This window comes from Thunnus thynnus, chromosome 14, assembly GCF_963924715.1.
Source record: "Thunnus thynnus chromosome 14, fThuThy2.1, whole genome shotgun sequence".
Classification (NCBI taxonomy): Eukaryota; Metazoa; Chordata; class Actinopteri; order Scombriformes; family Scombridae; genus Thunnus; species Thunnus thynnus.
The window spans coordinates 27,989,431-28,002,358 of NC_089530.1; the positions used below are offsets into that span (position 1 = coordinate 27,989,431).

Below are 12,928 nucleotides of genomic sequence, written 5' to 3' on the forward strand. Positions count from 1 at the left end.
GTTCATTGTGCCGGTGCATCCAATTAACAAGATATTTGGATTGTAATTTGTCAACTAAAATAAATAGAGATTTTGGTAAAGTTTCAATTTTTTGAACTACATTTTAGTCTTGTCTTTTTTCGTCAGCAATATTGCATGTTGATATAGTCCCAGTTCGTGTTTAATGACGTTGGTGCCGTCTCGTCATCGTGTCGTTTTAGTCACAGGGGAAAAAAAGGTCGTCGACTTACATATTTAGTCATAGTTTTCGTTAACGAAATGAACACTTCCTCAAATCCCCCTCAGCTTTCTCATTTCCTCTTGATATTTCCTCTCTCTCTCGTCCCTGTGCTAACAAGCTCTCTCACACCGTGAAATACACTCGCACTCTCGCTCCCACATGTACAAACACTTTTGTTTCACACACACACTCTATCTGTCGCTGTCACTCTGGCACAAATACTCACGGGGCCCGGTGAACGTGATGTGCACAGAGCTGTAACTAGGTTGCTTGTCTCTGATCAGGTTTAGTTTCTTACAGATGGTGGGCTAATGTCCCAGCTGAGAAGTGTGTGTGTGTGTGTGTGTGTGTGTGTGTGTGTCTGTGTGTGTCTGTGTGTGTGTGTGTGTGTATTTTCTCCTCGGAGCCTTTGAGTCAGCTTTCCTTTGTTGTTAATTGGTTAGAAGTGAACAGGCTGCTGTTGGAAGAGCAACATCCTTCAGAGGTCACTGACAATGAAAAGTGTCGACTCGTTACGCTCCTGCAAGGGCTTCTGGGTATTTGTTACGCTAGCAGGAGCCTGGTTTAATCTGTTTATAGTGACAGTGTGTGTGTGTGCCTGTGCTCAAATGTGGTTGTGTGTAAAAGCATCTTATTTTTTTTTAATCTAAACTTGTCTTTCCCTCTTCTCTCTCCACAGAAACCTATGAAGACTTTGATTCACGTGTCATTGAGGTGAGCGTCTCTCTTGTCACGGAATAAATAAACCACAAACACATACTGTAAGTTTATCAGTACCCCCAGCAGCTAGTGTGTATTATTATTCGGACCTTGTAGACTGCTGCGTCTCAGGTTTAATTTTATCATCGCTTGTGTATGTAGGGCTGCAACTAATGTCGTTGTCATTATCGATTCATCTGTCCGGTATTTTCTCGATTAATCGATTAGTTGTTTCGTCAAGAAAATGTCAGAAAATGGTGAAAAATGTCAGTCGCTGTTTCCCAAAACCCAAGATGACGTCCTCAAATGTCGATGTTTTTAATAATTATTCAAAATCATCATGTCAACACATAAAACTAAACAGCTGCAGTGAAAATAGCTTAGAACAGTATCTGCAATCTCGAATGAAGACAGTTATGCCGAGTACGAACATCTTAAAATCAAAATTGTAACATCAGTGAAATGTGTGAAGATTAAGTGAACTTTTAATAAAATCCTTTCACTTCATTTTAACAGAAATATTTTCAACCACTCTTGCTTTCCGAGGCAGTATGACATATTCTGACTTTGTTTAAACTTGTTGAAACTAAAGACTCTATTTGCTATTTACTCATAAGTCAGCATTTTGTAATAAGTTGTACAGTTATTTATTTGTCATGTACATAAAGTGGTCAGCTCACATGGAATTACAAGACACCAAAATACAGATGCAACAAAACAAAATTACTTACATAATATTGCAAACACAAAACTTTGTCCTCTGTACCATACTATACAAATAAATCAGTCACAAAAGGTTTCCTTCATGAAACACAGCTCCAGTTTCTTATAATCATTCATGCAGGGAAAACTCATCAGAAATTAAGGACATTTTGTGATGTAGCCCTTAAATCATCATATAATGAGCAATATAATATGAAAAATTGATTGCTTGTGCACTTGATAGTCAGGGATTCTTCTTTCTGAGAAAAATATTGTTTTGAAGGCAGAGAACTCACGTCATTAGATTTTAATAAAATATAGAACACAACAAACTTCAGTTCAGTTTTGCCTCTGCAAGTATAAATCTAAACTTGGATTAATACTTGATGCAAGGAGGTTAAGGTTATGATTATACTCAGTGTTGTATTTTACCTTGTTATAATCAGTGCAACAGGATGTATAAACAGGTTTATCATAAATGATTGGACCTTAATGAGCCTTAATTATATTCCCCGCAGTAACTGTATTCACATTCTTTCATGCACTTTGTGATTCGAGCGATGGCGGGAAGGTCAACGTTGTTTCATAACTGAATATGGACTATTGCATGTAGTCGTCCCGTTTTTGTTGCAGGGGGGTCGTGGTGAGCAGAAGGTCTGCGGTGGAAATGGTTTTGCTAGATGTGATAATTTAACCTTTTTTTTCTAAAAGTAATGTCGTCTTTACTCTGATCAATCTCTAACCGCCATCAGGAACTTGTAGGAGAAAACAAGAACAGCCAATCACAGTTCTTGAGTCTACTTACATAACTGCCGTAGGTACAGCTTTACGCCTTAATGCAGAGGTATAAATCCAGCTTAACTAAGACTTCTTACTCTACTGTGCCTAGCAGGTCTTCATTTTTTGAAAGAATTAATGAATAAATGCAGCTCGGTGTGTGTGTGTGTGTGTGTGAGCTGAGATACCAGTAGGCTTGGCTATGGACAAACTCAGTTCATTTAGATTCTCTCTCTGTCATGTCATCTTACCTTAATTCAATTAGCACTAATGTACCCTACTAAACTAATGGGGGTAATACTACAAGGTCACACACACACACACACACGAACACACACACACACACACACTACAGTAGTTCCATGCAGGTAGACCCAACATGCAAGTAAATCGGTACAAAAAAGCAACAACTCGCTATTTATTCCTGTACATTAGATGTCTGATTTTCATTTAACCTGTTTATATGCACCATACATGCATACATGTATAATTGTGTCTTGTGTGTATGTGTATCTGTCATAAGCTACTTTCAGGGACAAATTTCAGACTAAAGACCAGTTAACTGGGGATGGCTTGTCCAATTGGTGACATAAGCCATGTCTCCAGTTAGGAAAAGCTGATTTTTGGGTCGGTGGTTAATGTTAGAGTTAGGCAAGTAGTGGTTAGGAGTAGGATAAGTCTCCAGGAAATTAATTTAAATCTATGTAATGTCCACAAAAGTGACCTAGGACAACAAGTGTGTATGTGTGTGTCTGTTTTTGCATGTCTTTGTTTCGTTTTCTTCTTTTTTTGTGAATGATACTATTTGTATTTGGTTCTATAAGTCTTTTGCATTGTTTATTTGCATCTATTTATTCCATGCAAAGACATTATTACAGTCAGTGTGTGTGTGTGTGTGTGTGTGTGTGTGTGTGTGTGTGTGTGTATGTGTTACATTAATAGTCTTCCCCAGCCCTCCTGCCTGCATAAATAAGAGTGGTGTCACAGACATTAGGCTCCCCCCTGGAAACTGATGGACGCTTTTATGGTGCCATCTCCCTCTATAAATATACTCTGTGTGTATGTGTGTGCGCGAGTGTGTGTCTGGGTGTGTGTCTGGGCGTGTGTGTGTGTGTGCATGTGCCACTATAAATTCCGGCCTAATGAAATGGAAAAGGCTTACTGGAATAAAAGGCTTGTCTCCCAAGGACGATGACGCCGGCATGCCATTAGCGAATACATCCAACAGGAGCAGAGAGGAAAAGGAGGGAGGGAGGGTGACAGAGAGAGCTAGAGGAAGAGTGGAAGAGGAAGTGAGAGAGGAGGAGGAGGAGGAAAGGTTGTGAGTGTGTGTTAGAAAGTCATGAAGAGATAGAGAGAGAGATGGAGGAAAGTGAAAAGAAAGTAAAAAGAGAGGAGAAGGGCAAACAGGGCTAGACTAATGCAAGGTTTTATATTTCATTTACAATTACAGTAAGTCTCACGGTAGAGAAAATTAATCATCATATCTACTCCAGAATTGATTATTAAATCAGTTAAATACTTAATCAAATATTGACTGGTATCTAGTGTGTACTCTATAAATTATATATAACATATGTCCTCCAGTATAGTATATACTGATTTCCTATGTATTTAACCTAATGTACACTCTGGGCTTGATATAAGATTTCTTTTTATTTCAATGCCTTACTTTGAGGAATAGAGGAATAGAATTTTGTTTTTCTACAAAACCTTTTTTTTTCATTTAACAAAGTCAAATTTCTCAATGTTAAATATCTGAACACAGGAAGCAACACAAGAACTTTGCCAAAACAAATATTATTTAAATCAGGAACTGTCTGACTCCGAAGCTGACCCAACATTCGGTACTTGACATTTATTAATGCTCAGTGCTTTGACCACATTTTGGTTGGTGCCAAAATACTATTGAGGTTTGATACCCAGCCCTATATCAAGTAACTGAAACACTTGCTAATTTAATTATAGTGATGGTGGTGGGTATTTAGTTGGTATTCATGTGATTTTTGAGTGAATAACTTGTTTAATCTCCAAATTAAAATTGTACATCATACATCACCCATAAAAAAGACTATAACCTATATAGGCTGGCGGCAGCAAAATTTACAGAGCGTTTTGGCCTCTTTCAGCTCATTGTTTTATTTTTATGGCCACAACTTTACCGCTGTCATCAACATTGTTTCCAGGCAGTTGTTTTCAGTTTAAAGTGACAAGAGACAGATATTTTTTTTTCTCAGGAGTTCGTGAAAACCAAAACAGAGCTGAAAGAGAGTGAATATTGAACTTACATTCGTCAGGTGGCCAGAAACACAACTCCAAATGAATGCTAATGTTGCCCCATGCAAATGTTTGTTACACAGCAATGACGGAAGTACAGTACCAGTCAAAAGTTTGGACACACCTTCCCATTCCCTTGAATGAGAAAGTGTGTCCAAACTTTGAACTGGTACTGTTATATCAGTGTTGTTCTGCCCACAAATGAATGCAGGTTTTAGGTAGAGGTGTGTGAGGATGCGTAGTGGCACACTAATGTTTCATTTAATCTGACATAACAACATTACAAACTACAGCCTCAAAAATTTCCATCAAGTTGAATCCCTTACAGTCTCAGTAAGAGCTGCTATCAGTTGGACCTCCAGAGAGATGAAAGAGAGCGGGAGGGATGACAGAGAATAAAGGCTACAGTAAAGAAAAGAAATGGAGGAGAGTTAAAGCGACAGAGGGAGAAGTGATGTTCATGGCCACTCTCCAGGTACAGCAGCCACTTGGACAGGATTCAGTGATTTCATTAACAGAGATGGAGCGTTGTCAGTGTCACAACATAGCCTTTTGTCTTCTTTTTTCCCCCCCTCCCTTTGTGAAGTCAACAACCTTGAAAGTTTTGAGACCAAAAAAAAAAGAGAGAGAGGTGAGACTTGTACTTTGCTTTGTGATTAATAAGTCATAACCAAAATTACCAAGGTCCACTGCTTTGCAAAAATTAAAAAAGCCTCTAATAAGTGGGCTTAGTGCCTACGTGTTTCAACTCACAGTCTTTTTCAGGGCTTTTTAAAAACAAGTAGCAGCTCACAGATATACCAAGGCTGGTGTTAGCAGCTACCAGGCAATCAGAGTAGCAATGGATAATTGACACATGTGCAGTCAAGAAAGTGTCCACCACCAGGGAAGTTGTTAGGCCCGGCGGGGGTGCTGAGCAAAACTCGGAGGAGAGGCTGAGATTGTCACTAAAATGAGAATAGTTGGTACTTAAAGGAGTCCACCTTAAGTGAGTCTGGGCTGAAGTTGTCACTAGCTTCGATGCTAACCACCTTCACTTCAACTGGGTGGCAAACAAGACACAGGATCTTGGCTTGGGTCTTGAGGAGTAGCATGTATTCACCAACAAATAGCCTAAAGTGTACACACTCTACACTGTTCACAGTTATACTGCTAACTTCATACTCTCTGCCCCAGTTGCCGCTGCCTCATCGTCACACATGCTCTCTCTCTCCCTCTCTCTCTCTCCTTCTTTCTCTCTCTCTCTCAACCGTGCACTTGCTGTGCACTGAGCTGTTCCTTAAAGGATCTATGCTACTTTTATAACACATTTTAGTTAAGAAAACATCTTAAAATACTTTTTTTTTTTTTTTTTTTTTTTTTTAATTCCCAGATGCTTAGGTCTGGCGGGGGGTCAACTCAGGCCTGGTGGGCTGCCAGACTTGAGATAGTTAGCAAATCCATCATAAATAATCAGTAGCATCAGATATTCACAGACAGGCATGTAGAAAAATAATTACATAGAAAAATACCCACATTAAAATTTTTAAAAAATAGATGATTCCTAAGTATAGGTTCCAGTACTTCACTGAAGTTGGTTATCTGCAATAAGAAGAGAGATAATTTTGCAATAATCTTAATTTTTTTATAAACTTGCTAATAGAGGTTACATCCTGCTTCCTTATATACCAACATAGACCACAAAGAAGGCCCACAAGACCTCTTTCATGGATATTTCAATACTACAAATGACAACCTGAAACTGAGTTTACGGTATGACTTCAAACAGATTGATTTTTTTGGACCATACCATAACGAAACACAATGACGGACACCTCTATACTACTGTTTTTCACAAGAAAAGAAACCATAAACACATTACATATGGCAGATAGCTTTCATCCCCCACTTAAAAAGAACATCTCATACAGACAATTTCAACATCTTAAGAGGATTTGTGATCAAGAGCCAGATTGTGAAGCTAAAGCTAAGGAAATATGGTTTCTAAATAGAGGCTACAAAACAAATACTATTAACGAGGCCTATACTAAAGCTAAGAAATTGAGAAGACAGGATTTCCTGCAACAGAAACAAAAGGAACCAATTATACTTTGTGACACAGTAGACACTAGAGCAAATGAAATAAAGCAAATCATTAAAAATAACTGCAAAATCATAGAAAGTGATCCACTTCTTAAAGATGTGTTCCTATCTGCACCAGCTGTCAGTTTTAGAAGAGCACCTACTGTAGGAGACAAATTGATCCGGGAGACATAAAGGGCACTTTGCTCAATCAAGGACCACAAGGCTTTTTCTAAGTGTGGTGGATGTAATCACTGTGACACCACGTAAACAAACGAACAACTTCAAGGACATGCACTGAAATAAAACCTGTGCTATAAAAGGACTCATTAACTGCAACACCACTCATTTAGTATACCACCTACACTGCCCATGTGGCTGTTTTTTTTATGTGGAGAGAACAAAAAGAAAACTGAAAGAGAGAATCGCTGAGCACAGGAAATGAAAAACTACCCCATGGCCAAGCGTTATGAACAGCAGCATGGATGTAACCTGGACTCACTCAAAGCAGTAGATATAGAGGCCATAGACATGTCTAAGGAGGGGAGGAGGTAAACTACAGAAAAGTGCTACAAAGAGAAACATTTTGGATCTTCAAGTTAAGGGACGTTGGGAGTCCAAGCCTGAATGTCTTGCTTGAAGGGGGTTCATCCTGAAGCTAGTGACAACTACAGCCCAGGCTCACTTAAGGTGGACTCCTTTAAGGACCAACTATTCTCATTTTAGTGACAATCTCAGCCGCTCCTCCCGAGTTTTGCTCAGCACCCCCACCGGGCCTAACAACTTCTCTGGTGGTGGACACTTTCTTGACTGCACATGTGTCAATTATCCATTGATTGCCTGGTAGCTGCTAACACCAGCCTCGGTATATCTGTGAGCTCTCACCAATTTTTACAAGCCCTGAAAAAGACTGTGAGTTGAAACACGTAGACGCTAAGCCCACTTATTAGAGGCTTTTTAATTTTTGCAAAGCAGTGGTACCTTTTGGTTATGACTTATTGATCACAAAGCAAAAGTACAAGTCTAACTTCTCTCTCTTTCCTTGGTTTAATGATACGTCCTTGGATCCACCTGTTTTTTGACACCTGCATTCATGAAGTAGCACTTCACAGCTAACCTACTGGCATTCACTCTAACCTTGAAAGTTTTGCCCTAAGTAATAAGACATTGAGCAGAATGAGAGCACCTTTGCAGTAACTTTCAATTGGATTAGATGTTTTTTTTAACAGCCAAGTGGAGCTCACTGAGGCACGTACGCAACTTAATATCTAAAGTGAATCTCACATAAGGGGAATTAATGCAGCATGATTATTAATTATAAAGATTATAAAGAGTCAAGTCATAAATATATATATATATATATATATATATATATATAATCTGTCAAGACATTGAATTCTGCCGCAGGTTAATGGTGCTTTTACAGCCAGTCTTTTAGTTTTCTAAACAAAATAATGATAGACTTTGTAATTAAGATAATAAAAATAGCATATGTCTTCAGTTATGCATGTATTTGGGGATAAAAGCTTGCTGCTTGATCTCCTGCATCACAGTGATCTTGGGAATTAATCTCAATTTTCATCAAGAACAGGATAGTTGTCAAAATTTATTTGGGAACACATCGTTCATTAAAGTTGACCCAGGAACACACACTGTTCATTAAAGCTCATCCAGATAGTTTTTCTTGAAGGGCACTTTCCAAAACTTGTGATTTAGGAGCGTCATTTCCATTAAAGTTCATTTTATCCACCACTTGAAATGACGGCAAGTAACATTTGTGCTCATTTAAGAAGAACAAAACTGAATAGTTTTATTAACACATGTTTTAGCTTATGATATTCATACTAAATTGCTCACAGGTGTACAGTACAGTGAAGATTGAGTTATTGAAATTACAAGATGAGCTAACTTTTTACTAAGCCTTTATTTTCACTTAAAGTGATTTTAAATTGCCAACAAACACGCCAGTTTCAATTAAATGTGACGTATCTCATGTGTTTATTGTGTAGGTTCTGTTGTAAGATTCTTATTTATACTTTTAACTTTTCCCACATAGTGTATGAACATGAATTCACAAATAGCCCTAAATGAATCAGTTTAATTTGTCTTTTCTTTTTTTCACTCACATACACGTCTGAGTCATTTGCCTGATTGGTGCATGATTACTGTGCCAGCATGACGATTGTTTTTCTGCTCAGTGGTTATTATCAACTTTTTTTTTAGACAGCAATCTGTCAGAAGTACAAGCTAGTTCAGACAAACTGCTATCTACGTTTGAACCAGCACATTAATGTACTGCCGTTCTTTTGCTCTTCCTCTTAATCAACATGTGCTGACAGTGTGTCAGAGAACGCTGGAAGGTTATTTTAAAACAATTTATATCATGACTATTTTACAATGAACTCATATTATTTCAAATTAATTTGACTATTTTGCTCCCATCGCTGTTTAGTTTGTAATTTCAGAATCCTTTACTCAGCAGGATCTCCAAAAAAACTGAACTATTTCACATTTTGGTTAGGGACCCGATTTGAAATTTTAACTGGAGGATCAATTTTGAGTCACAACTACAACACAAACTGACACAGAGACTTCTTACCAAGTCCTGCCAGTATTTGTGTAGAAGTTCAAACATCACTGCAGATATCTAGAAGTTAAAGGATATGGATAGCGATTTTCTATATTTTTCTTATAGTCAACAAATCTCATGTGCAGAGCCAAACCAACAATGAACAGATCTTACTTACAAGTATTGTGTGTGTATCCAGAGCCTGATATATCTTATTCCTCTGTGCTGTAGACCTCCGTTGTTGTCCAAAAACTATTAAAGAAAACGTCAGTGAGCCTCACCGTTGCAGCGGATGACATGTTCCTTCACCACTATAGTATATGGACACATTAGTTTGTTTAGAAATGGCTACAAAGAGTAATAATAGCAATCACGTTTTCATTCTCCAAAGAGTAGTTCCATGTAAGGCAGACATGACTGAGCGCGTGCATGAATGCGGTTCTGTTTACAGCATGGATGTATAAAGAGAACTGGATACAGGAAGAGCGGCAGGCTTTGAAGCAAATTTGACATAGCGGCCAAACCGTGTAATTACAACGTCACGTGATGCACACTGGCCCAAAAAGACTTTTTCCCACAGACTTACATTGTGAAAGAGACGTCTGTAAATCAGGGGATACATTTTTCTGAGCGTCACAACCCCCGCGAAATGACTCGTCTCACTATCAGAACTAAATCCGTTCAGTCCGATCACATTTCAAAAGCCTAGAAGAGCCGCATGATTGAATTGTTTTATCTCCATTCAAGTTAGCCGGAGGGCTTAACCGGAAGTAGCCGACTTGGCCAGCGAAAGTCACTAGTGCGCATGCTCTATTGGCCACACACTGGGAAGATCCGGGTACTTTCATACTGGGAAGTCGATTTTTTTTTTTTTTTTTTTTTGCTTCATGCGCCACTGACCAACTTTCATAGGAATGAACGGGGCCCCGCCTCCGACGCTGTATCCAGTTCTCTTTATACATCCGTGGTTTACAGTGCTTCGCTAGCTTGTTGTGCTACATATCACAACCTGTTAGCTTTCTACTAAAGGTCTTTGAGAAATGTACTGTGTAGTACAAAGTCAAGAGGTTGTGATATGTAGTACAAGCTAACGAAACTCTGTAAATGTAAATGTCTACAGCAGAGATTTGTCCTGTCCTCTACCAACACCATATGGAAGAAATCTTTTCAGTTGCGCAGGAATAAATAAACTTATTACACTATTCAGCGTGTTTGCAGAGTCAAGACATCAACTCAAAACCCAAGCGAAAGGAGAGATGTATAGTTGTGCAACAGCAAGTCAGAGAAAATGTTCAGCGTTGGCGGAGGTTTGTGCCCTCACAGTACCTTCTGGTTTCATGCGGTGAAACCTCCTCCCCTGCACTGCAGAGTATAGACAGATACAGATAGGGAGACGTGCAGCAACAGATTGAGAAAATAAGAAATGAAACAGAAGTGAGAGCGAGCTAGGAGCATCCTCCCACCGCCATGCTGTCGCTCATCCGGTGGAGAAAAACTCAGCCCATCTGTTCTGCTGCTAATGCTGAGCCAGAACTGCTGCATCTCACGCTAAAATTACAAATCCAAAAGCTCAACATCGCTGTAGACACTGACACACACTTCTGTTAGAAACAGGCTCACGCTGAAGTCACACTGAAACTTGAGAAATAATAACTTGTTGATTTGATTCATGAAAACAGCGTTTCAGATCCCATCTGGTCAGAATCTTTTGCAGAGGCGTAGAGTTTCCATATCCTCAACAACACACACACACGCTCACATTTGACAGCAAGAAAGGATATCTTGCTGTCCTCTTGCTTTACAGACCTGCAGCCACAGTATGCAAGCAGACTGGCATGCAGTGTGTACAGTATATTTTGCATTTAAGCTATAAAAATACCTAGTAGTTACTGTGCATGTTTCAATCAACAGCAGTGTGTGTTTATGGTACAGTAAGGTAGGGAAGTGTGTAGCAGAGACATGTCACCATGGCTGTATATGTGTGTGTGTGTGTGTGTGTGTGTGTGTGTGTGTGTGTGTGTGTGTGTGTGTGTGTGTGTGTGTGTGTGTGTGTGTTCTATGTGGCCATGTTTGTGATAATAGCCAGATAAAATTTATTTTCAGATGTTAGCAGCGAAATTATGAACTGTGTGTGTGTGTCCTGCAGGGTTGTGTTTTGGTGTTGTGCTGCTACCCTGACCCCAATCCTTCTGCTGTGGCCCTGCAGTCAGATTGTAAACCCTTTACTGAAATGTGCGTGTGTGCGTGTGCGTGTGTGTGTGTGTGTGTTACATAACCAGCAAAGCTGAAGGCAGATCTTGACTTTGAAGTTCCCTCAGCTGAAATTCAATGCTGCTCTGTCACTTGTTCTCTCTGGCGAGGATGAAAGCATCGAGGTGAACTGAGGTTTTTGGCCCAGATAAGTCCCCAAAAGGCTGCTAGTGATTGCAGAACAGCTGGAGGCTGGTATATGGGGCAATAGACACAAACAGACACATAGCACACCTGGATCCAGTTCGCAGGATGGGGTGTCCTTTTTGTTCACAATATGTGACAAATAGCACGTTTATTTTTGCTGCGTTGTAGATCAGAGGACTTGTTTGCACTTTTGGAGTTTGAACATTTTCCAATTGATTTAACCGTTTTTGCTTAAACATATTCTGTCAGAAAGAAGAATGGTAGATTTTCTTGTCTGGGTCGGACCATTGGACGACCACAAAAAGTAAAGTTCAGCGTGTCAGCTTCCTGTTGAGTTGAATAAGCCTCTTATCACACAGTGGACGGACTGGAAATGATTTCTGTACAGTGACAACTAACAATTAATCTGCCGATTATTGTCTGGATTCATCGTTTAGTCAATCAAATGTCAGACAATAATGAAAAATGCCATTTTTAAAATTCAATTCAGTTTCTCACACATTGACTTTTCTCTCATTCACTTTTTTCATTTTCTTTCTCACACACACACACATGCACACTTTCACCATTCGCTATATGGCTTTCTCAGTATCGTCTGTTAATTACTTTCACGCTCCTTCTTTCACACATACACACTCACAACATGAGTAGTGGAAGCTTTAATATATCCAAAGTAATAAAAATCATATTTTCTTATATCTTTTCTACAAGATAATAGATATTTGATAAGGATAGTATTGAATATATTATCTTCTTCTTCTCTTCCCACCTCCTTTGTTGTATGGTAATAGAAACTAGATATTCCTGTGTTTGTATAGATTGATAGATGCACTAGTCTACACCTCACAATAGAGCACAGATCAGTACAACACCACCACGAACTACAGCCTTAGAAATAACCACAATATTTTAACTTGACAAGCACAAGTACAACATGAACACAAAAACCCATCAGTCCCACCCACAACTACACAGCCACAGTAAAGTGATACACACACAGCGCTCCAAAACATTTAAAACCACAGTGCTGAACTGACTCAGTTTCAGGAAAAAAAAAAGACCTTCACAAAGATAATATTTCATGCAGAGCTTCTTTATTGAATTGCATTAGATTGTACAGGCTGTCATATTGTGTCTGCTCCCTGTGTGTGTTATCTTACAGTAAAGGTTGTCATGTAATCAGTATTGAAAAGGCCTTGTTCAGACTTCCAGCTCAAATCTGTTTT

General features: G+C 39.1%; 1 protein-coding gene across 1 annotated transcript in view; it reads left to right on the forward strand.

The window, feature by feature from the left end:
• Window positions 1-12,928, forward strand: part of mrps5 (mitochondrial ribosomal protein S5) — a 32,094-nt gene that overhangs the window by 9,344 nt on the left and 9,822 nt on the right. The window contains exon 6 of the mRNA XM_067610797.1: window positions 900-934. Within this exon, the coding sequence (XP_067466898.1) occupies window positions 900-934 (35 nt within the window). The remainder of the gene's footprint in view (window positions 1-899; window positions 935-12,928) is intronic.